General features: G+C 55.3%; 1 protein-coding gene across 19 annotated transcripts in view; it reads right to left on the bottom strand.

Annotated features, from left to right (window-relative positions):
* Positions 1–24,766, bottom strand: part of HEMK1 (HemK methyltransferase family member 1) — a 32,706-nt gene that overhangs the window by 837 nt on the left and 7,103 nt on the right. For 5 of the 19 annotated variants that reach the window (XM_051852393.2, XM_051852390.2, XM_051852396.2 and 2 more), the window contains 5 exons: positions 24,675–24,724; positions 23,234–23,342; positions 22,335–22,430; positions 22,086–22,199; positions 21,535–21,944 (listed from right to left, as the gene is read on the bottom strand). In XM_051852393.2, the coding sequence (XP_051708353.2) occupies positions 21,908–21,944; positions 22,086–22,199; positions 22,335–22,430; positions 23,234–23,342; positions 24,675–24,724 (406 nt within the window). In that variant the 3' untranslated portion in view covers positions 21,535–21,907. Of the gene's footprint in view, positions 443–6,009; positions 6,261–6,490; positions 6,746–10,833; positions 11,008–20,072; positions 21,019–21,534; positions 21,945–22,085; positions 22,200–22,334; positions 22,431–23,233; positions 23,582–23,965; positions 24,725–24,766 lie in introns of those variants that run through there. The other 14 variants (XR_011379521.1, XR_011379514.1, XR_007921907.2 and 11 more) reach the window with 12 other exon arrangements.

A 24,766-nucleotide genomic window follows, 5' to 3' on the forward strand; every position in this document is an offset into this window, starting at 1 on the left:
TTTTATTTAACTATTTGAGAGGTAGAGTTACAGACAGAGAGCAAGGCCTTCCAGCTGCTGGTTCACTCTCCAGATGGCCACATCGGCAGGAGCTGAGCCGATCCAAAGCCAGGAGCCAGGAGCCTCTTCTGGGTCTCCCACGTGGGTACAGGGGCCGAAGCACTTGGGCCATCTTCTACTGTTTTCCCCGGCCATAAAAGAAAGCTAGATGGGAAGAGGAGCAGCCGGAACTTGAACTGGTGCCCATATGGGATGCCAGCGCCACAGGCGGAGGCTTAGCCCAGCGCCGGCCTCCGGAGACACTTCTCACCATGCTGCCTCCCAAGCTGCCGACGAGAAGCAGCAGCTGCTGGTGGGCTGAGCGCTGGAAGAGCTGAGGAGCACTGGCTGGTGACAGGAGAAGGCAGGAAAGGAACAACAGCAGGACTCCAGAAGCCTAGGCCTGAGGCCGTGAGGATGGTTGTGCAAAGAAAGGGAATGCCACTGGGTAAGAGTGAGCAGGAGACTGGTGTGGGAGGGCTGCCCTTCCTGGTGTGGTGCCCAGGCCAAGATGTCCAGCCTGGCACCGTCCCTGCTGCTGGTGGCAGCCTGGGCCCTTGGCTGGCTGTGGGGCCTGGCACTCTACCCCCTGGGGTTACCGTGACCCTGCCAGGGCTGTCTACAGCTCCCTACTCCTTCGTCCTGAATCAGCTCCTTGGTGGCTCCCTGAGGTGACCCCTCTGTGTGCTCCACTCCTAGATTTGAGTGTCCTAGTGGCCAGGTAGTGGACCCAGAGGGGCCAGAGGCAGGCTGTCCCCACTGGGTGCTATGGCCTGGTCAGAAGGCTGCCATGGCAAGAGGTAGCAAGGAAATACCTCGCCGTACACAGGGGACATCACGTGGTGCATGCCAGGCACTCACCACACCGAGTGTGGGCTCCAAATCCTACCACGCTCCGCAGAGGAACCCGAGGCTCAGAGGGGCAAGAGGTTGGCTGTGGTCACCTAGTAAGCGGGACAGAAAGCAGAGCTCACCCTGAGGGTTTCTGACTGCCGCCCACCCCAGGGTCCCTATGGGAGGTGGAAGGAGCGGGCGCCAGGGAGATGGCTTCCGGCAAGGTGCTTTTGGATGCTGGTTTTCCTTTCCCTCTCCCTGCCTGCTGAGAACTCTGGAGCCAATGGCCTGGTCAGTGGGGTCCCAGCCCCTCACCTCTGCTCTAGCTCAAGCCAGGGCCCGGCTCTGTCCTGGAGAGAGGCTGCATGCTCCATCTGACTTCTGACATTTTCCCAGTTAGTGATGCCTGCCTGGAACAGGGGCAGTGGCAGCTCTGCCCAGGCCCAAGTCAGAGACCCAGTCTAACAAAGGTGAAAATCCTCTGGCCAACATGTTTCCCCCCGGGGGATCCCTGACTAGAAAAAGGGGTACCCCCTGCTAGCACTACCTGGGTGCATGGGACCCAGCACAACACATAGACAACAACAGACCTTTGACCGCGCTCCTCAGACACCAAATGGGCCAGACTCCCTCTGGAAACACGTCAGGGAACAAGGCAGACAGTCCCCAGCCTCATGGGGCTCAGGGGCCAGTGCAAGAGACAGTAAACAAGGGGACAAATGAGTACACAGGACAACCAAAGCAGGGGGTGGGGCAAGCCCTGGAGCAGGTGGCCCTGAGCCAAGGGACCCAGGCATAGAGTAGGAGCTGCCCTGCAGGTGACTTGGGGAAGGGTCCTAGCTGAAGTTGACCACCAGTGCATCCACAGTAGCTGCTCAGAAGGGTGGGCAGGACAGGGGCACCCCTGCAGAGTTTAGCCAGGGAGAGCCGTGACCTGATGCCCATTCCTAAGGGACATCTGGTCAGCTGGGGGGAACGGTTACATGAGGACATGGAGGCAGATGGCCAGAGAGTTGTGAGGTACAGGGTTGGGAGGGTTATTGTGAAGTGAGCAGCAGAGGAGCTGAGGGTCACAGCTTTGGGGCCCTGGTGGGGCTTGTGCTCCCAGGGTTTGTCCCCATGTACAGCTGAGGGTGAGGCTCAGAGAGGTAGGTGGCAGCTTGCTCAGAGCCACACAGCTTACAAGAGGCAGAGCCAGGCCCAGATCTTGTTTGTTGTAACCACAGCTCTCTCTGCCTCCACAGACTGTTTCGCTAAACCTTCGGCACAGCATGCACAGGGTTCGGGGGCCACGTGGAGGGGTGGGGAGGGTCAGGGGGAGCTTTCTGGAAAAGGGGGCTGGGCTCTGCAGGTTTCCACCAGGCCAAGGGCAGGGGGATTGGAGTTGGATCCTAGGTGGAGTCCTGCGCTGTGTGGCTGCTCACAGGCAGGGAGTGACAGGGTGAGGGGCCTGAAGCCTTCTTAGGGGCTGTGCACAGAGCTTCTGGGCCTTAGGGACCTCCCCAACGCCCTCCTGCTCCAGGAGAGGCAGAGCCTAGACAGGCCTACGCAGCCCTTTCACCCCGACCTGTTAGACCAGTTTCAATGTAAAAGATTTGAGCTGCACCAGGAATTTAAGTCTCTCCCCAGCCGGCCTGGAAACAGCAGGGGTCACTCCATGGGGCTCCCCCTGTCTACCAAGTCCCTGGAGGCTGCCTTCTACCCCAAATGGGAGCCACAGGGTGGCTGGAAGGTGATTGGGCTGGCTTTGGGGGATGCAGAGTGGAGGCTGATGCTCATCTGAGCAGGAGAAGGACAGGCCCAGGGCAGGGGGAACCTCTTGGTTCCTCCAGGGCTTCTGCTCAGTGGAAAGACAGTTGCTCCCATGACCTAGACCTGGTGGAAATACACGGGGCCCAGAGCACAGCGGGCAGCTATGGAAAGCTGAGGAAACTTGGGGTTGCCACAACTCCAGGACTGTTCCACCCACTCAGTCCCCACTGCCAATGAATACACTGGTACCAATGATGCCCTGATGGTGTGGCCAGAGGGGGAATGGTATCCCGGGGCAGAGCCCTGCTCCGGGGACCCTCCCCGCACCCGTGACCAAAGCTGCCTCCTCCCTGAGCACTTCTAAGCTCCCCGCTCCCATCAGCCCTGCCTCCAAGCACACCCCAGTGTGTGTGTGTGTGTGTGTGCACCTGCAGGTGTGTTGAGTGTGTTAACCTTTCCACTTGGCCAGCATTCCTCTGTTTCTCTCAGCTTCTACCAGGGGATGTGGTAGGAGGAGCTACTGGGAGAGTGGGTTCTCAGCGAACTCATCCCACAGCTCAGAGCCACGAAGCTCAAGAGCTCCAGAAACCGCAGGCTCACCCAGAAGGAGATGGAGCCCAAAGGCAGTTGCAGGTCTGGGTGAGAGGGCAGACGGGACCTCTGGCAGACAGCACCATGACCCTGGTGTATGGGGGCCTACAGCGTGTGCCCTGGGCCTCCTTGACAGGTGGTTCTCGTCAGCCGGGTACCTCGTGGGTGGGCAGGCTGGGCACAGGCAGACAAAGCCGGGGAAGCAGGGAAGGTTGCTTTCTCTCTTGGAGCCACCTGGAGTAGGACAAGATCCTGGGTTTGCTGCCAACGGGATCAGTTCCCTCTCCTACCCAAGAGGTGCCCAGGCAGGGTCTCTAAGCCAGCAGTGCCCGGCTGCGAGCCGTGGGCTTCGCGGCTGGGAGCAGGGGTAATGGCCTCGCCTCCCAGTGTGCATGATCACCCCTCTTCTGTGCTCAGCCTCACTGGGTAACCTGGGGTGCCGAGCTCCTAGAGGATCCCAGGGCCTGGCAGAGGACAGGAGGGCCTGGTGCGGGCACCCCCCGCCCCACCCCCACCCCCACCCCCACCCTGGGTGAGGTGTTTTCGCCAGAATTGTGGCAGCTGCTGCGGCTGGAGGCCTCTTCCCAGGAAGAGCTGAGCGTCTCTTCCAAGAACTCAGAGGAGGCCGCAGGAGGGAGGGGAGCGGGGGAGTTAATTTTAAACTAAACAGCCTTGCTTCTCAGGAACCGGTTGCTCAACGTGATCTGGCAGGTCCCAGGCGGGTGGGCAGGCCTGGTGCCAGATCAGAAGTGGTGGGGGTAGAGAACACACCCCAGAAGAGGAGGCCTGGTGACCTTGAGGGGAGCTGGGCCCTGCCCTTGCCCATTCATCAGGGCCTGGCCCCCAATCACCTAACTTGCGGGGGCGGGGTGCATGTGACTGAGTGTTGTTGTACTCACCCAAGGTGCAATCATAACAGGATTAATAACGCAGGTGTCCTGACCTTCCAAGGGTCCCATCCCCCCTCCCTGCTCACAAGCTGCCACTCCTATCCCTTGTCCCCTGGCCTGTCCCTCCAGAGTTAATCTGATGAAGGCTGGTGTCAGGGCTGGGGGTGGAGGGTGAGTCCACTTGTGGCCCAGGGAGGGGCCTCCCTTCTGGACAAGAACTCATGGGGCTGTCCCTATGGCTGACTGGGGGCCAAAGCACTTACACCTCCCTGACCTCCCGTCCTCCACCCTGTCCTGGACCCACCTGTCAGTGTCTGGCCCATGGAGTGTCCTCCCTCCAGAGGCCCCTCCAAGCTGCTCCCTGCCTCAGGACTTGCACTGGCTGCCCTGTGCGACCTCAGCCACCGCGGCAGGGCAAGGCCTAGGTTCCAGGAAAGGATCCCAAGCAAATGCTGCCAAGAGCTGCAGTTCTTGGAACCAGCACGGCAGGGCCAGGGGACGCTTCCAGGAACCTGCTGGCCATTCCAGGGAGAGGCGCCGAGGATGGCCAGTGATGTGGGGTGGGGGAGGGTGCTGAGGCCGCAGCTTGGGTCTCTACCTCCAGGAAGCCCTCCCTGACTGCAGGTACCCCCTGAGACTCCCCCATCCCAGTTTGGGGACTGCTGAGCCACTCCAAAGGCTCTGCCAGGGCAGGCCTAGGTCTGGCACAGCCTCTGCAATGCCCAGCGCCCAGGCTGGGACATAGACTGGACAGTCAGAAATGGGTGTGTGGGTAGAGAAAAAAGGGGTGCAGGTGCCTGTGAGGGGCAGTGTGTGGGTGTGGTGAGAGATTAGGTGTGACCGAGCTGCCCCAGAGTGGGAAGCACCTGGAGTCTGAGTGGCCCAGGGAGAGTAGGCAGGACAGTCAGCAGGGTCAGCAGTGCCAGGTCCTGCTCACTGAGCCCCCTTGCTGAAGGGCAGCCAGCTCTGACTCTCCAGGCCAGCCTTGTCCCTATCCTCACTCCCTGTCCCACAGCAGGGCCTATCGGCCCCGGGTTCAGCATCAAGCTGCCCAGAGTAGTCCCAGCACCATGGCCCTGCTATGCCCATGGGAGTTTTTGTGTCTCTACCTGTAGAATGAAGATGGGAGGCTTCAATGAGCCCATGCCTGGCTCCTGGAGCTCCCAGGAGGCTGTGGAGGGTGTGACCTAGGGCTGGGTTAGGGTCTGGACACTCTCCCAGGTGGTGGCCGTCAGTGTGCTGACCATCAGCTGGGGCACTGGCAGAGCAAGTCAAGGTCAGCACAGAAGGGAAGGGAGGGCCTCCGTCCTGCTGGGAGGCCTTGGGGCAGCCGTTTAACCACTCGGCACCAGTCTGCCTGGAGTAGAGGAGGATTCCCCTGGCCGAGGCTGGACAGGGGTGCGGGCAGGGACTCAGGCTCATGCCCTCAGGTCACTCCGTGGCCCTCACTGCCACCCACCTATCCCCAGCTCACCATCCTGCAGGGCCCAGTCCTGGAGAGAAAGGCTGGGACTCTGTCCAGAGGACAGATGGGAGGTGCAGCTGGGCACCGGGGTCCTCTGACCACTGTAGCATGGCAGTGGGGGCAGCCCAGGGAGCAGCCAGTTCTCAGGGGCTACTGGGGGCAGCTGACGGAAATGCCACATTCTCTGCCACTTACAGCCTTGGTCAGGCTGGCCTTGGCTGCAGAAAATTCAACTGTGGGAGAACTTGACCTGGTACCCTGGTACATAGTCAGCGTGAAAAGAGTGGCTGGGTGGTATCCACTGGGTTTTCACAGGACCCTTATGCCCTGTTACAGGGGGTACCAGAGCCTCACAACTTACATGGTATCTCGAGCAAATCATGAGCCCTCTGGGAGCTCACCCCCACTCTGTGAAGTGGGGATGATGGTGTCGCTTACCTTAATCACAAGGTGTGAGTGTGTAGACTTGCTGAGTGCTGCTTCTTCCGGGCCCCACCCACGCCTCTGGCTCCCACTTCGCCAGGAGCCCACATGGACAAGAGCACCAGGAGCCCTCCTTCTCTGGCTCCTGTTGCAGCAGGAAGAACCTGTGCTCACGGCTGCTATTCCTTCCTGTTGGAGCGGAGGCCCCGATCCGATGTTGGCAGTGCTCTGCGGAGAAAGGCAAGTGGAGGCCCACATACCAAAATCTAAATATTGAAAAATCATAAATCAAACTGTAATAAAACATGTTTTCTCCTCCTACTCACACATAAACTTTTACAGCAAGAAAACATCTATAATTCTGTTGTTTTTATATATCTCAAAGCCAGCAACTATGAAAGAATCCTGAACTTAATTATGACTGTTTTTGTCTATGTGTTTGGAGATGGGCCTGAGGTTTAAGAGAACGGAGACAGGGGCCGGCGCCGTGGCTCACTTGGTTAATCCCATGTGGGTGCCAGGTTCTAGTCCCAGTTGCTCCTCTTCCAGTCCAGCTCTCTGCTGTGGCCCAGGAGTGCAGTGGAGGATGGCCCAAGTGCTTGGGCCCTGCACATGCATGGGAGACCAGGAAGAAGCACTGGCTCCAGGCTTCAGATCGGCGCAGCAGCGGCCATGGCGGCCATTTGGGGAGTGAACTAATGGAAGGAAGATCTTTTTTTCTCTCTCTCTCTCTCACTGTCTGTAACTCTACCTGTCAAATAAATTAATAAAAATCTTTAAGAAAAAAAAAAGAGAACAGAGACAGGCCTAATTCAGAAGATATTCTGTATTTATTCTGTAACATTCTTTGTCCTTGCCTTCATTCCAGTTAAACAATTGATGATGCTATCATAATCAAGATTTTCACACAACTACTCTTCTCTTGGTAATATTTAAAATATTAAAATAAAAAATCAAACAAAAGACATTTAAAATTCAAAGTATGAGCATTTTAAACATTTCCAAAAAGTCAGACAAAATAGACTATTTCAGCTTATAATAAACTGTCAACATTTAAATTAGAAATATTTAAAACTGAAATTTGACTTCAGTTTTTGAAATGTTTATTAAAGTTGTTAAATTTTTTCATAGGAAGAAATCTTCCTAATCCACAGTCAAATCCTCGGGGGGGCAGATCTGTCTGCTGTGCAGCTGAGTAGGGGCACAGCCGCCACACTTCTCCCTGGGCCCACACAGCATTACGGAGTGGATGCTGAGTGTCAAACCTCCAGCGCCGGCCCCAGGCGCAGTTTCTAATACATGGCATTGGAGTAATTCTTTTTTAAAGGTTTATTCATTTATTTGAAAGGCAGGGTTACAGAGAGGCAGAGGCGGGGGTGGGGGGGTCTTCCATCTGCTGTTTTGAGAGAGAGAGAGAGAGAGAGACAGAGGTCTTCCATCTGCTGTTTTAATCCCCAGATAGCTGCAACAGCCAGAGCTACACTGGTCTGAAGGCAAGTGCTAGGAGCTTCCTCTAGGCTTCCCACATGGCTGCAGGGGCCCAAGCACTTGGGCCATCTTCTACTGCTTTCCCAGGCCATAGCAGAGAGCAGGATCGGAAGTGGAGCATTGGGGACTTGAATCAGTGCCCATATGGGATGCTGGCACTGCAGGCAGCAGCTTTTCCCACTACGGCAAAGTGCTGACCCCAAAACAATTTGGAAAAAAAATAAACTCCAGGGCTGGTGTTGTGGCACAGTGGATTAAGCTGATGGCTACAACACCAGCATCGCATATGAATGCCAGTTCGAGTCCCGGCTGCTTCACTTCTGACCCAGCTCCCTGCTAATGTGCCTGGGAAAACAGTGGAAGATGGTCCAAGTACTTGGGCCCCTGCTACCCACAGGGGAGGCTGAAATGGAGTTTCAGGCTTCTGGCTTTGGCCTGGCCCAGCCCTGACCATTGAGGCCATTTAGGGAGTGAACCAGCAGATGGAAGATCTTTTTGTCTCTCCTTCTCTCTGTAACTCTGCCTTTCAAATAAATACTCTTAAAAAAAAAAAAAAAAAGTCCAGTGTCTACCTCACATCTGCCACTACCATAAATTCTAGGTGAACAAATATTTAAACATTAAAAAGGAAACCCTAGGCATTCTTTAGAAACCTTCGCCCAAGCATCACAGCAGGAACAGTTCTGGGTGCCAGCTTCCTTCACAGGGCTGCCTGCATATTTACAGGACGATGGGATTGGTGAGGGTGAAATTCCAGAAATCCATTGATGTCCATTTAGCATTGTCTCCCCATTTTGAGAGTTTTCTCCCAGAATCAGACTCAGACAAGGATTCAAAGGCAAATCGCTTATTTGGGAAGTGACGCCAAGAAGCACCGGCAGGGTGTTGGAATGCTCTGTGGTTCGCTCCCGTTTCTGCACCCCCTCCAGGAGAGGCACTGACTGCCCTTCTTCCAAACAGAATTCACCACAGTGATTATAACGGACACCAGCCTCGGAGGACAGAGGCAGGGCGAGTGTTGGGCCCAGCAGTTGAGACACAGGTTAGGAGGCTCTCATCCCATACTGAAGTACTAGGCTTTGAAACCCTGGCTCCTGGTTACAGCTTCCTGCCGGTGCAGCGGTGGGAGGCAGGCAGCAGGTGAGGGCTCAAGCACTTGGGTCTCTGCCACCCCCATGGCAGACTGGATTAAGTTACTGGCTCCCAGCTTCAGCTTCGGTGGCTGTAGGCATTTGGGGAGTGAATCCGCATATGGAGGACGTCTCTGTCTCTGTCTCTCCACCTCTCAATTTTTTTTTAAAAGAAGAAGATAAATGTTGTGTCTTCCTCCAGGGAAAAGGGCAAATTCGTTTACTGTCCAATACACTAAGATATCATCTCCCTACTGGGCAAGTCTGCTTGCAGAGACTAGAAAAGATCCAGGTCCCCTAAACTCAAGGCTCTTCTGTGAATGCAACCCACCTGGCCTTCAGTGCAGCCTTGGGGAATGGGGCGCAGGGAAGTGGTGGCAGAAAATGCTGATTGGCTACTGCTGTTGCCACGAAAACAACCTTTCTTAACTTTCAAAAAATTTTTTTATTTGGAAGGCAGAGAGGCAGGGAGACGTGTTCTGTGCTCTGGTTTTCTCTCCAAATGCCTGCAGCAGCTGGGGTTGAGCCACCCTGAAGCCAGGAGACAGGAACTTAACTCAGGTCTCCCACATGGGTGGCAGAAACCCAACTATTTGAGCCATCACCTGCTGCACATTAGCAGGAAGCTGGAATTTGGAGCAGAGATGGGATTCTACTCAGGGATGCAGGCATCCCAATGTCTTGATGGCTATACCAAATGCCCATCCATTCTTTGTTTCTTAACCGGCAGTTTGTACCTTCTGCCAGCATCCTCGAGACCATGGTGGACTGACTTGTTAGCATGCAATCAGGTAAATCTTAGCCCATACATTGTTGACATAAAGGAGAGAGGAAGTGAGACCAGGAAGGAAAGATAGCCAAAGCAGGCATGTTAGTGAGTGGGTTCCCGCTGCAGGCAACTGAGGATCAGGGTTGTTCCACCGGAACAGTGAGGAACACGGGACACGAAGCCGCAGACCTCCTGGCCTCACTGGCTTAGGGCTGCTGCAAGGCGTTAGCTCCCTGGCATTTCTGGTTACTTCCTGACCTGGCCTCTGCCTCGCTGAGCATCACAGCTGCTGTGTGGGAACCTGAATGCTAGCAGACTGTGAGGTGCATATCAGCAGGGCCTTTGAACACTGCCCATCCCCCCTGCCCGGCACAGTACTCACAGACAGTGATCAAATGCATGCCTACGGCCCCGGGTCCAGGGCCTACTGACTTGCCTCCGCTCCACTGAGCTATGAGCTCCTTATGGGCTAAGGCTGTGTCAATTTTCTTTTTTACACCCAGAACCAAGTGTAGACCTGGAAATCAGCCCTCACTCATTGAAGGGTTGTTGCATGAATGAATGAAAGATGCAAATATGGGCCAGCACTGTGGTGTAGCAGGTTAAGCTGCCTCCTGCAGTGCTGGCATCCCATATGGGCACCAGTTCGAGATCCGACTGCTCCACTTCTGATCCAGCTCTTTGCTATGGCCTGGGAAAGCAGTAGAAGATGGCCCAAGTCCTTGAGCCCCTGCACCCATGTAGGAGACCTGGAAGAAGCTCCTGGTTCCTGGCTTTGCATCGGTGCAGCTCCAGCTGTTGCGGCCAACTGGGAGTGAACCAGCGAATGGAAGATCTCTCTCTCTCTCTCTCTCTCTCTGCCTCTCCTCTCTCCTTCTTTCTTTGTGTAACTCTGCTTAAAAAAAAAAAAAGTAACTTCCAACCAGAGACAAATTTACCTCACTCATGTAAAGTCCGCCTTTAAAAAAAGAAAGATGCAAATAAATAAACTTCTAAAATAAACCAACAAATCCTGAGTCAGCCAGGATTAGGCTGAGCCATCTTTAACTAGAGAATGGCTGTCTATCCAAAATTAGCAGCCAGAACACTTGATAGGCAGCTATTAGGGCATGGCCAGGGAGAAAGAACAAGACACAAATGCTCTGGTTATTATTATTTTTCAATATTATACTGGAAGTCTTAGCCAAGCTATAAAACAAGGAAACTAAATAAAAGCGAGAAGAATTCGAAGGAAAAGACAGTTCTGTCATTTTCAGTGGTAAAATGTTAATAAAAAAAAGTCCAAGAGAAGCAACAAATAGCAAATCCTGTAACAGAAGCCAAGAAGGTAGCCAGATACAAAATAAATGCACAAAGGGGCTGGCATTGTGGTACAGTGGGTTAAGCCTCTGCCTGCCACCCCAGCATCCCATATTGGAGCACTGGTTCCAATCCAGCTCCCTGCTAATGTACCTTGGAAAGTAGTAGAAGATGGTCCAAGTCCCTGGGCCCCTGCAACACATGGATGGAGCTCAAGGTTCCTGGCTTCAGCTTGGCCCAGTCCTGGCCGTTGGGGCCATTTGGGGAGTGAACCAGCAGATGGCATGGCTCATCCATGCACCAGCAAGAACCGGTTAGGCCATCTCTCTGTGTGATAGAAAACAAAACAGGAATCTGAGACTAGATGAGCAGAAAAAGCTCACTTTTCACAGAGGCCTGGGCCTGCCATAGCCAGGAGAAAATGAGGTGTGGGGAAGGGAAAGCCACCTTCCTCTTGGCTATGAAATTTACCCTCCCGTCCCCCCTCCCTAATCTTCTCCAGGGCACCCAAGCCAGGTCCTGATGATGCCCCTCCTTGAGCTGACCCCTCTCTGCCATGGGCTGGACTCAAGCTGGCTATCCCAGAGTGTGCGCTGCTGGGTCCATCCCCTGAGACAAAGTGATGTCAAGGGTGGTGGCAGCAGGTTCCCAGGTTTGGTCAGGACTAGGGCAGAGGGTGGGCGAACAGGGACGGAGGGCAGCCAGACAGCAGTGGAGCTCAGAGCCTCAGGAGGTAAAGGCAACCCTCTGCCCCTCTCCAAGGGGAGGACTCTGTGCAAAGAATGGAGAACTGGGTCTGGGACCTTTTAGAGACATAGCAACAGCCACTAAACCTGCATGTTCTCTACACTTTATCTGGCCCCAACCCTTACCTTGCCAAGCAGTTCAGGCCTGGCATACAGGTGAGGGGTGCCATGGTATGAGGAATAAATGAAACTGGAACAGTAAACATCACGGCCCAAACCATGCCTACGTGGCAGCACCCCTGCCCTCTCTGGCAGCCACAAGTTTCTCCTGCTCTCAGAGGCTGCAGAGGGCCTAGCTGGGCCTTTGCAGGAGCAGAGTTGGGGGGCAGAGGTTTCCGGGGCTCACCCTAGTGTGACTGGTAAAGTCTGAAGGGCTGGGCTGGGCTGGCTGTGGCTCCAGATTCCCCAGCCTGGAAGATCCTCTGCCCAAGCTCAGAGCTCAAAGGGTCAATTGCAACTTTACTGAGTGAGGGACCAGAGTGTAGGAATGAGGTGGTCAGAAGTTCGTGGGAACATAAGAGACCCGAGAGTTTCAGGGCTCAGTGAGGGTGGAGGCATTTGAGTAGAATTTGGAAAGCCTTGAGGGATGAGAGAGAGAGAGAGAGAGAGAAAGAGAGAGAGAGAGAGAGAGAGAGAGAGAGAGAGAGAGAGAGAGAGAGAGAAACTGGTGGCCAGGACAGTCCAAGCAAAGGTGTGGTGTGTGGAAAATCCTGGGAAGGGGTTGGTAAGGCTTGAGAGTATCCTGTGGTTGGTTACTCGGTGGGTTTACTGGGAGAATCAGCAGCCCTACCTCCCAGAGGTTGATGAAGCATGGTCCTTGGGGGCTATCCAGCCCCAGGTACCAAACCAGAAAGGTCAGAGGCATGGATTTGGTGCTCGGGTCTGGCTCATTCCCCTCCCAGGCCTGCCCCAACATGCTGTGTGACACTGGGCAAGTCATGAGCCTTCTCTGGGCTTCGGCCTTCTAGGCCTTCTGTCCCATGAACAGGAGTACAGTGTTGAGATCCCTCGGCTCAGGGTTGAGCCTCTGAGATAGGGTGATGACAACACATGCACGCACGTGCACACACACACACACACACACACACAGCCCTGACCTCTTCCCGGGACCTGGCACTCCCCATCAAAGAGGCCCTGCAGAGACGCCTGTGACCACAGACACCAGCCCAAGTGCTCAAGTCCCACAACCCTGGACTTGTGGGTGACAGTGTAGGGGTGTGCAGGTGTCTGTGACATGCATGCATGATGGGGCCTGGCCTCCCCTGCGTCAAATGACCCCTGTGGCTATCCCATCACCGACCAAATGCAGTCCTGAGGACCTAGCCATTTACTGGGGCCCATCAGGAGGCATCTATGCCCAAGTCCATGGGCTCCCCAAGAGCAAGGCCCCCCCAAACCATCTACCGCACGGGCCTAGATTACCACAGGTTCTCAGAAAGTGACTGTGGGTGAACGCTGCGCCTGGGGAAGGGAGGGGCATCAGGACAGATGAGGGCTCCGATTACCCTCTCCACAAGTTTGAGGAGGTTGTCTCAGCCCTCCGCAACCCTAGGGCCTCTCATAGAGCATGTTGGCAGGAGACAGGGACTCATCCTAGATTCTGTGTCCTCATCTGACCCTGAGTCCTGCCCTACCCAAGTAGCCCTCAGTGAAGCTTTAGCGCTCGGCTCTCGCTGTGACTCAGCGGAAGGAAGACAGAATGCAGGAAGGGGGGTGATGCTGGGGCCCGAGGGTTTTGCTTCTCATTTCACTCTTTCCAAAGCACAGTCAGTTCCCAGAAACGAAGGTACCCAGAACCAGAGACGTTCTGGGTTTCAGAGGCACCGGGTTCCTGTCTTCCCACCCTTGGACGCTCTGCCTGGGGTCTGGGGAAGCCCCTGCCCCACGTCTCCTGCTTGGGGCTTCTCCCCTGCTCTGACGGGTGACTGGCAGCCTGGAGCATCCACTATGAGCCAGGTCGGGGCTGTGGGACCAGGGACCTTTCAGGGGTATGTGGACCAAATGTGCTTGCTGTGACAGGTCTGGGTAAGAGAGAGTCCCAGCCGGCGCCGTGGCTCACTTGGCTAATCCTCCACCTGTGGCACCAGCACCCAGGGTTCTAGTCCCGGTTGGGCACACCAGATTCTGTCCCAGTTGCCCCTCTTCCAGTCCAGCTCTCTGCTGTGGCCCAGGAGGGCAGTGGAGGATGGCCCAAGTGCTTGGATACTGCACCCGCACGGGAGACTAGGAGGAAGCACCTGGACCCTGGCTTCGGATCGGCACAGCTCTCTCACTGTCTAACTCTGCCTGTCAAAACACACACACACAACGAGAGAGAGTCCCGTGTAGGGCACTGGAGCAGGCAGGGCAGGCTTCCAGGGAGCAAGTGGTCCTGGGGCTGCCTCAGTTTGCCCAGGGGCCCCACCATCCATGAGTTCCTTCTTCTCCTTTCTCTTTTCCATTCTTTCTTTCCTTCTTTTTCTTTAATGTTTTTAATTACTGAAAAAACTCCAGACTCCAATGGGCACAGCCCCAAATTATGACACATTAGAGTCCTCTGCCCACGCTCAGAGAACAGGGCTGCTGCTGAGCCCGGAACAAGGCTGTCCCTGCTGTCCCTGTCCATCAAAGACACTGCGTGTGCATCCACGAACACTGCTGCCCTCGCAACCACTGATCTATGAGAATGCAGCCGGGGTTCTCGCTGCCAAAAGCAAACTCTGCAAGTGACTGGATGCTGAGGCCAAGGGAGGCTGCAACTCTCAGCTTGGCTTCCAGTAAAACGTTCACATTCATCTTGCTGTCGGCCTCGATGGGATTTATGCTAAGAATTTGAACTTGTAAAATATATTAATAAGCTGATGCCTTTATCTTTTTAAAATCTAAGTTCATGGAAAATGTATATTATCTTTCAACTTCATTTTTCCAAGAACCTTTTGAGTTCCCTCATATCTGAGTTCCGCATTGAAACATGGTTTCAAAGAACAAGCTCCATCCTCTAGGGGGCTGGGGCAAGGGGGCTGGGCAGAATGAGGCAGAGACAGTGGGTTTCAGCGCAAGCAGACAGCGGGGAACCATGGTCAATTCTTGAGCTGTGGGTGCCTTCAAGGTTTTTTAGGCACACCTAACTGGTGCCTCCTCCTTAGACCCCAGACCTCTGGACCTGAAATGCAGGCTCCATATCCCCCTCAGCTGTCAGGGCCACCCTACATTCAGAGTCATCAGTCTCCTTCCAGCAGCAGCCACGGTCACTGCCATCCCCTCCCCCACACCAAGGGTTCTCCGCCTGGCCCCTCCATGAAGATGTGAAGGTTGGATGCCCAGAGGTGGCTGGGAGGAAGCTCACCTGAGTCTGGCACTTTGTGTTTGGGTCACTACATTCCCCTTTGTCTTGGAAGCCCACGTCAGCCCTGGGACCACCCTAACCAGCTTCTGGGGCCCCTCTGGAAGTCGTGGTCCTGGGCTGCAGTTGGCTTCCGTGGCCTGCTCAGCCTTCCTTGGCTGGATGTCAGAGGACTAGCTTCAAACCACAGCATGGCCACTTGCTGCCTGTGACCTGGGGTATGTTAAGCCTCGCTCTCTTCATCTGTGCAGTGAGCAGAGATTGTCACACGGCAGACATCCGGTTGCTGTTGCCAGTGCCCGAGCTGGGAGGGTGGTCTTCCCAACTCGACCGTAAGGGCTCAGTTTGGGCTATGTCTTCACATGGATGCATCTGGATCTGGGATGTCCTGAGGGCTTCCTTCACTCCCAAACTCACATCCTGACTGTCCCTGGTGTCCTGGTCTCTAGCTCAGAGTGGTTCCTGGCAACCTAGGTCCCAGTCAGAACCCTGGCCCCATCATGGGTCCTGGCCAACCCACATCCAACCTTCAGCAAGGGTTATGAGTCAATTCTGTTCTATAACGCCTGATGTCACCAGTGTAGTCCCCAGCCACCTCCAGGACCTGGATAGGTACAGCCTTCTGCCCCAGCCAGCAAGAACCCCTTCAGTGCCCACCTGGTCAAGGGAGCAAAAACCTGCATTCAGATTTCAGCCCAGGGTACCCCAACCCTTACCATACCCCTACGTTTCCCTGCCTTCAGGCCTCCAGGCTCAGGCCCGTGGCCAGGTACATCCCCATCCTGCATCCTCCCCTCCTCAGGCCTGGTGTGATGACCAAGGCCTCAGGCCCTGGTCACTCATCCTGAGCCAGAATCAGCTCAGACAGCATGTGGGTGCCAGGTCCTTAGCTTTCTCAGTTTCAGCTTTCTCATGAGTAAAATGAGAGGTTCAATGCCTCTATCTTGTGTGTCATGAGGGTTAAGATAATCCAGGGGTGGGCTTGTGGACAGCACTTGGGACGCTAGCATCCTATACTGGAATGTCTCGGTTCAAGCCCCATCTCAGCTTTCAATTCTAGCTTCCTGCTGATGTGTAACCCAAGAAGCAGTAAGCAATGGCTGAAATGATTGGATCCCTGCCCTCCGTGTGGGAGATCTAGATGGAGTTCTAGGATCCTGGCTTTGGCCTGTCCCAGGCCTGGCTGTTGAGGACATCTGCTGAGTGAACCAGCAGGTAGAAGCTATCTTTCTCCTTCTCACTCTTGTTGCCTTTTAAATAAGCAAAAATAAATAAATAAAAATCAAGGCATAAAAAAGGATATCCTAGAAACACTTGGCTCAGGGTACACTATTCAAGTTCCCTATTTTACAAGCCCTGCTGTTTGGTTGTCCCTTGGAACCTAGCACACAGTAGGACTTGTGAATCTGTATTCCTGGCCCTGTGCTGCACATGCCTCAGGAGAAGGGCCCATCAGAGAAGCTGCTGGGCTTCTAGAAAGCCCTCTGGGCATATCCCTGGCAACCCATGCTCCTGCTCTGAGGGTGCACAGGATCTCTGCACTGAACTCTGCAGGGGACAGCACAGGAACTAGTTGGACCAGCCTCAGTGTCTCTGACAGTCAAATGGGCACCAGTGGCTACCTAGTCTTCCCTTCCAGTCCAGCTCTGCCACCTGAACCATGCATGCAGCCCGCTGAGCCTTGGTGTCAGCTACAACACGGGGATGATTCAAAACCCCATCTGCAGCTGCGTGCAATATAAAATTCATAAATATAAAGCAGCTGCTTGGAGCCCAGTGCCCAGCAGGAGCTCAAGAGGCAGGGAGGTGGAGGCAGGTCTGGCAGGAAGCCTGAATCCTTTCCCCAGCCGCAAGGTCCGAGGCTAGCAAGGCTCTGTGAGCGCCAGCTCGGGGTTCGCTGTGTTTGCTCGTGTAGCTCAGCCTCATGCTGACTTCCAAGAAGGACAGAGGGACTTGGCTGACTCTCCTAGCAGGCAGGGCTGTTCCTGGAAAGTAAGACAGGGTGGGGGTCTTCAGCTGGCAGAGGAAGGACTACTAGCTAGGAGCCAGAGACGAGACCCGCCCTGTGGTGCCTCAGCTTCCTCATCTGCAGCACCTGGACCTCTGTGGGGCTTCAAGCTGCAATCATCTCCCTGGGCTCAGCGGGTGGGATATCTGACTTCCCCATCGGCCACATCTCAGCTGTGAGGAGGCAGAGCTCCGTTTAGGGTTCCCAGGGAGGTCAAGCTGGGCTCCCTGTGCCCTCTCTGTGTGCACTGTAAAACTGGCCATGCCCGACCATCTTCCTGCAGGACAGGGCAGGGGCAGGAAGTGGGGGAATCTTTGGAAAACAGTAAATCCCTGGAGCTGTCACATTTCTGATTTTTGGTTCTAAGACCAAAGATGCCCTAAGAGCCTTCCAGATACCTCAGGAATCCCCCAAGGGCTGGAGGCTGGGGTGCATAGCAAGTTTCCTCAAAGACGGAGATGTCCACTTATTCTTACAGGTACCAGGGCTTGAAATGGGTCCCAGATCTGTTCACACACCCAGGGACCACTGATGGGCTAACGCAGCTGAACTCAGCCATGAACCTGAGAGCTTCATGGACCAGAATTCTGTGTTTAGGAGCTCCATGGAGAGCCTGCTGAGTACCAGTTAATGAAATGGCCATGGGCCCTTGGAAATAATGGTGGCAGAGAACACTGGACCAGGAGTCCTGAGACAAGGGCTTGACCTCAAACAGCCTCTTCCCTCTGTTTGGGAAGAGGGCGAATCAGGGATTGGGCCTGAGTCTTGGCATGACCCACCCCTTCCAGGACAAACAGACCTTCTTGGCTTCATGCAAAGCGTATCTGGGGTAGTTGGGGCAAGCTGACCCTTGGGCCCAAGAGTCCAGATGGGCTGGCCCTTGGCTTCTTGGCACTCAAATCCAGAATGAGGCCTGTGCCCAGCTTCCCAGGAGCTTTCCCTGTGACTCCTGGGTGAGGCCAGGTTTCATGAGTGCCAGGATTCAGCCAGGTGAGATGGTGCTGCCAAGATCCCCTCGGTAAATGAGGGGTGCTAGACAAGGACAGGGCCAAAAGCACCAACTGGCCAGTTCAGCTCTGGAGACCAAGAGGCTACGAACCCGAGGGATGACCCAAATCCACCTCAGTGAAAGAATGGTAACATAGCCCTATCACATCCCTTGGCAGAAGCTAGGCATTGCCTGGTGGCTAGAAGGAGCTCAACCTTCCGCAGCTTACATGGAGGGGTCAGGCCAAACAAAGCCAAGGATGTGGGCTCATGTCACAGACATGGTACCCGCAACCCAGAGGGTACATGACCCCTGCTCATTCTCACATACTCAGTGTGGCTTGGATAGCCATGGGGGCACAGGACCAGATGGGCCAGTCTCCGAGGTTCTCTCTGAAGGCCTAGGGGGTCCCCATGCCACTGAAGAGTGCCAGGGAGGCCAGCACTGAGCATCCTCTTCTCAGCCCAGTTCTATTCTGCACCTGTTCCCAGGGCCTAGGCCAGCCTCTCTGGGGTCTACCCTAGTAAGTTTTCCAGTCCTCTTGCTCCCAGAAGTTCAGCTCCCTAGCAATATAGTCAGACTTGAGGTGAGGGACTTGGGTAGCCCAGGCCTGCAAACTCAGCTTCCCCTCCCTCCACGCCCAGCCACATCACCCTCCAGGGAGAAGTATTCAAGGCACTGCATTATGTGTCTCAAAATCCTTCCAGCCTCTGATCACTTCCACATTCCGATTCCAAAGCCACTCCCACTTGTCAGTGTTTGTTACAGGAGCACTCCACCTCAGGCACAGACGCCTGGCTTAGCTTCCTAGGGGTGCTGGAACAAATTACCACACAGGTAGTGGTTGAAAACCACACAAATTTATCATCTTAGGTTTTGGAGGTCAGGAATCCAAAGTCAGTGTCACTGGGCTCAACAATCAAGGTGTCGCAGGGCCATGTTCCTTCCTGAAGTTCTAGGGGAGAGGTGGCTGTCCACATTTCTTGGCTCAGGATCCCTCCTCCAACAATTGCACGCCTGGTACCTCTGCTGCCATCCTCAGTCTTCTCTCCCTGACCCACCTGCCTCCCTCTTTTAAAGACGCTTATGATTGCACTGAGTTCACCCAAAGAACCCAGGATAACCTTTCGATCCCAAGATCCCAATCACGTTGGCAAAGTCCCTTCTGCCACAGAAGGTAACTCAGTCACGGGTTCAGGGATTGGACAGGAGCATCTTTGGGAGGCATTTATCTGCCTACCACAGGGGGGCAGGTTGCTTTGCCAGTCCCAAGCCCAGTCCAGGGAGCTTGACCAGGGTAGAGGACTCATGAGGGGGGACTGGATCACTGCCCTAGCCAATACCCTGGCTGGGAGCTAGCTGACAAGAGCTCCAGGAAACCTGGTGCCTGCCCCTGCTGCTGCCAAGGACAGCTTGTTCTGGAGTGGTAGCATACAGGGATCACGTGCACTGGAGCCCTTGAAGTGACCACAGCTCAGCTCAAACGGCTGCCCCACCCTGCTGACTAGAATATGTGAGAGCCGAGGTCACTCACATGCGGGCCACAGGGAAGTTCCAGCCCTGTTCTAGAGTATGAACATACCGCTAGTATATCAGTAGACATTTACTGAACTTGAGTATGCCAGACTCAGAGGGTGTCCAGAGAGATGGAAGGAGACGGGAAAGTTTGCAAATGCATGGGACAGAATGTCATCGGCGCTGGCAGTGATGTGGGCTATGGGCAGGCAGGGAGAGAACACAGAGGTCAGGGCAGGTGTCCCAGAGGAGGCAGCATTTGCTTTGAAAACTGAAGGAGGGGATGACTCAGACAGGCAGTGGCAGGCAAGGGCATCCTCATAGAAGCACTACCTGGGCAAAGGGAAGGTGTGTACGGCGAATGGCGAGTCCTGTCCGGGGGCTGATGTCCACGCAGTAGAGAAAAGCATCCCGGGGTGCTTGGGGAAACTTGCAGGTCTAAAGAAGTCACAGGGTCCCCCAGCTTGGGCCGCTAGCCCTCAGGTCTGTCAGCAGTGGGCCCTGGGTCCTGACGACAGCTCCGGAGCCCTTCCTACCACCATCTTCCCTCTTCAGAGCAGGACTGCTGCACAACACAGATCCCGGCGGAGCGGGGCGTGGGGGGATAACAAAGTCAATAAAGGAACCTGGTGAGCCCCACAGAGACAGCCAAGTGCAGCCTGCAGTTGCAGTCTTGAGGCCTCAGCCCTCCAGTCCACTTGGTTGGGGCCTTTTTCCCAGGGGAATCAAGCCCCACATTTTCTGGAAAGAAGTTGTCATAGAGGTGGCTCCTGCTCCAATGACCCCGGCTGCCCCACGTTGTCACTCTCCATCACCACACTTTCTTGAGCACCACACTGACATGCTCACCAGCCCTCCCTCAGCACTGGGCCTGAGGCCAGGAGGCTGAAACCATCAGGGGTCAGCACTGGCTAAGCATAGCCCAAGCTGATGGACAAAGAGACCACTTACTGCTCTGAGGTCAGCACTGGTGTCCTGAGATGCCACTGAAGGCAGCAAGAGTCAAAGGGCACAGGCACCATGAGGGCCTTGGTGAGCAGAGGTCTAAGGCCATGGGAGTCTCAGCAAGTCCTGCCTTCCCAGCTTCCTTCTGACGCAGCCAAGAGATGAAGCCCCTGGGTTCTCCTCAAAGGAAGCTGGGGGCAGCTCAGGGTCCCTGCAGTAGGGGCTGGGTATGGGCAGGATGACAGGTCCTGGGAACCACAGTATAGTTGTGCCAGTGTAAACACCCCCCAACTGTGGCTGTGTGATCAGGCTGGGTGTGATACAGACCCATCAAAAGCAGGGACCAACCTTCCTATCTCCTCCTGGCCACCTCCCAACACGGGATGCCAGGCACCTTGGTATCCCTGCCTGGAGAGGAGTGGGCATTCAGATGCCAACAAACACAGGATACTTGGGTGACTGGGAGTAAAACGAGGCTGCCACTTTGTGTTGGCCTTGGATTTAAAAGAGCCAGCTTCTCAAAGGGAAAGGAGCTGCCTGAGCTCTCACGGCAAGACACAGCCCTGGGTCTCAGCTCTCCTGGCTCCTGCGCAGTATGCTACCCACTGGACTACACTGCCTCTGGCTGCTGCACCCTGGGTCAGGCCCTTGAAAGAACCAGGACAGGGGACAATATCTGGCAGAATGAGTCTGGTCTGCCATGCTCCTTAGGCCCCACGCCAATGCAAACTCACACCAGTACCCACCGACGTACCGGTTTCCTGTTGCTGTTGAGGCCAGGGCTGTGCCTTTCAGTGTCCTGGTGGCCAAGAGTCTGCGAAGACCATAGCTGGGGTGGAAAAATCATAGCCACTGTCTAGCCTCTCACTACCCCCCACCCCAGCCAGGGCCAGGTGGATCATCTGAAACCTCAAGGTCAACTTGGAAGGATGTTGTAACTAAAGTTACAAGATTATAAAGTAAATGGGGGCAGATGTTTGGCATAGCAGCTAAGATGCCAAAATTCCACATCAGAGTACCAAGGTTTCTGTCCTAGCCTGGATCCCGATTCCAGCCTCCTACTAATGTGTACCCTGGGATGAGGCAGGTAATGACACCTGCAGTCCGGAGCTAAGGCAGCCTCTGGATGTGAGACGCCCAGTACCAGGCCCACAGTTGCCAGGTCTGGAGTGAGCTCCCCTGTGCCTTCCTCTACACTCCCTCCCACATTCTTCACCAGGCAGGGCACTAACAGCCACCTTGCTGGGCAGAAGGAAGCTCTCAGCCCCAGCACTGCCTGAGGGCGAGGGGTAGGGAACCACAAATCACAATAACAGAGACTCAGTCACCATTTGTCAGTCTCTCCATATTTTACTGTCCATATTTCCCAATTCCCCAAAGCAATTCCACCACCAGAGACCCTAAGAATCTGCCCTCAGCCACGTTAACATACACGGAGCCAGATCAGAAGCCTGGGTCTGCCCAGCTCCTGAGCTAAACATGGGTTGGGCCTGCTCTTTGATACCACAGAAGAACATTCAAGCCTTGTTCCTACCCCAGGCCTCCCAGCAACACAGAGCACAGGACTCACAGAAGCATGGGAAATGCCACAAGTACCCAGAGTCCTGGAAAGTGACCCACCTCCCTGAGCAGCATTCCAATAAGGGCCAGCCAGGCAGTCGTGCAGCCTAGAACCATGGCCAGGCATCTGCAGAACAGCCACACTATGGCCCAGATCTCCGGATATGCAGGAACCTGGGCCTGAGGAGACAGAAATGAAGAACTGGCTATATCCTGGGCTCCAGGGGATGAGCAAGGAGCAGGCGCAGCACACTCCCCTCGCAGCAGGAGCAGAAGATGGCCTGAGTGGCTGTGGGGGCAGAGGGGATGGTAGAGCCTCACCTCCCACAGAAGTCCCTGCGCACAGCCACGAGACTGAGGGACAGGCCAGGCCGGCTCTGAAGCCAGCTGCTGACAAGCTCTGGATGCCTTGGGTCCACTTCCAAGAAGATGCTTCTGCATGGGAGAGAAATGGGTCAGCTAAATTGGGCAGGGCTGGGTCCTGCACTTCTGAGTTTGCTAGGAGGGGCAGAGCAGAATGAGTGTCAGGGGTGTGTCTGGCACGCATTGGGAGATTTGTCCCATCCATACCCAGAGTCCTTCAGGAGCCGGGGTGCCAGGGACAGGATGTGCGTGATAAGGTCCATGCCCTCCTTCCCACCGTCCAGGGCGGCTGCATCTTCATAACTGCACAGGAAAACAGTGGGAGATGAGAACCTGTGTGGGGTAGCTGAAATGTGGAGGGGCTAGACAAGGTTCTCCCAGAGGGACTCCCCAGAACATGCACTCTATGCTGCAAGGCTGAGATGCAAGGCTGAGGACCAAGAGGAGGTAGTCCCTGAACAGATGGCAGCTCCTACCCACCTACCCATGCAAGCAGTACCCCATCAGGCAGGGCCAGGCAAGCTTGCTGAATCCCACTGCCAGCCCAAGGCAAGGATGTCTGCCTAAAACAAGGCTGCTCCGGTTCTTGGTCTGGAGGGGTCTGGAACTGGCCCTGACTGCTCCTGAGAGCCCAAGAAGTGGGAACCCACGCCCCAGCCCACACTTCTGCTGCCCTGTCTGGAGGCCTTGGCTCTCAGCCCTTGTGTGATAGCATGATGACCAAGTGAGTAGCTGGAGCAGGGTAGCGAAGCTCCCACACAACCTGAGACAGGTGCCCCCCTCTCTGAGCCTCAGTCTTGTGTAAAATGATGCCCCATCTGTAAGCCCCTCCTGCATCCGATTCTACAGGGCCATTGGAGACCTCCCCACAGCCCTGCACAGCACTACCACTTCCCTTCAGAGGCTCAGAGAGGCTCAGCGGCTGTCCAGCAGTCTGCAGGAAGGCAGAAGCTGAATGCAGGCAGGACTGTGGGCTCTGGAAAGTACCCTCTCAATACTGCTATCGCTTTCAGCTCCTGCCTCCCACTCCTCCTGACCGTGTGGTCCTTCAGCACAGGGCAACCCCACTGGGCCTTCCCAGCCTGCCCCCCTCCCACCCCCAGCACCTGAGGATCTCTGGGGCCAGCTGTTCCATGTCCTGGTGGAAGACGTAGGGAGGGTTGCTGACGACCAGGTCCACAGGACCCCAGGGCAGAAGGTGTGTCCAGCTCCCCTCTGTGGTCAAAGGAACAGACACATAGCACAAGCTGGTCCAGTGGCAGGGAGAGTGTCAGCTCCGCTGGCTACCACGTCTCTTGGGTAGTTCCTCCCCACAAGCCACCCCTTAAGCCTGTCTCTGGACCTCATGAGCCATGCTTGCAGATCAGTGCCCAGCCTAACCACAGTTGTGCACTCCCAGACAGGGCAATCCTGCACCTAGAATGTCCTTGCCCTCTCCTCTTCCTGTCAAAAACCTCCTTTTTTTTTTTTTTTTTTTTTTTTTTTTTTTTTTTTTGACAGGCAGAGTGGATAGTGAAAGAGAGAGACAGAGAGAAAGGTCTTCCTTTGCCGTTGGTTCACCCTCCAATGGCCGCCGCAGCCGGCGCGCTGCGGCCGGCGCACCGCGCTGATCCGATGGCAGGAGCCAGGAGCCAGGTGCTTTTCCTGGTCTCCCATGGGGTGCAGGGCCCAAGCACCTGGGCCATCCTCCACTGCACTCCCTGGCCACAGCAGAGGGCTGGCCTGGAAGAGGGGCAACCGGGACAGAATCCGGCGCCCCGACCGGGACTAGAACCCGGTGTGCCGGCGCCGCTAGGCGGAGGATTAGCCTAGTGAGCCGCGGCGCCGGCCCCAAAAACCTCCTTGTTAAGCAACACTCGGCTCCTGTGTCACCTCCAGGAAGCCCTCTCATTTTACCTGATAAAACAACAGCCTCTCTCCTCTGCATCCCCCTGGCCTTGCTACTCTCTGCCCTACAGCGAGCATGGTCTGAGAGGGCGCAGAGAGCAGGCCTGCTCTCAGTGAGCCGATCCTGATGGCTGCTGACTGGTTCCGCCTGGGCCAGCTGCCACACCAGCTCTATCAAAACTCAAGGATCCTGTGGCAGATGTGATGGAGCCAGTGTTGAAGCTGGAAACCTGAGGACCCTGTAGAGGCTGTGGCTGAGGGGGCAGTGTCTGGGCCACTCCTTCCCAAGCCAGGTGGAGGTAGGGCGGGCACTCAAGTACTCTGGTCCTAAAGGCTTCCTGTTGAGCATCTGCTTATCTCTTGACAACAAGCAAACCCTAGAGAAACTCATTGGTCACAGAAAATTCAGACAGTAAGAAAGTTCTTGAAGCCGGGTCCCTCCTGGGTCAGGTCAGCCAAGGAAACAACAGTAACTTGTTTGTCCTCACCCAGGGCTGCTCTCAGATGCCATGTGTGTGTGTGTGTGTGTGTGTGTGTATCCATGTGCAGGTGGGGAGGGCAGCGGGAAGTTCTCCTGTTGTCCCCAGTGTGGCACCCACCCAGCAGCACCAGCATCCAGGATCCCCATCTCAGGGACAATAGGGGTAGGGAGGGTGATACCTAAGGTCACATCGAGGGGGACGATCCAAATCCTGTCTTGCAACTGAAGCCTGCAAAGAAGGGGTGGGGTGAACATGGGGGACTGACCCCTG

Source organism: Oryctolagus cuniculus, chromosome 10, assembly GCF_964237555.1.
Source record: "Oryctolagus cuniculus chromosome 10, mOryCun1.1, whole genome shotgun sequence".
NCBI classification, from domain to species: domain Eukaryota; kingdom Metazoa; phylum Chordata; class Mammalia; order Lagomorpha; family Leporidae; genus Oryctolagus; species Oryctolagus cuniculus.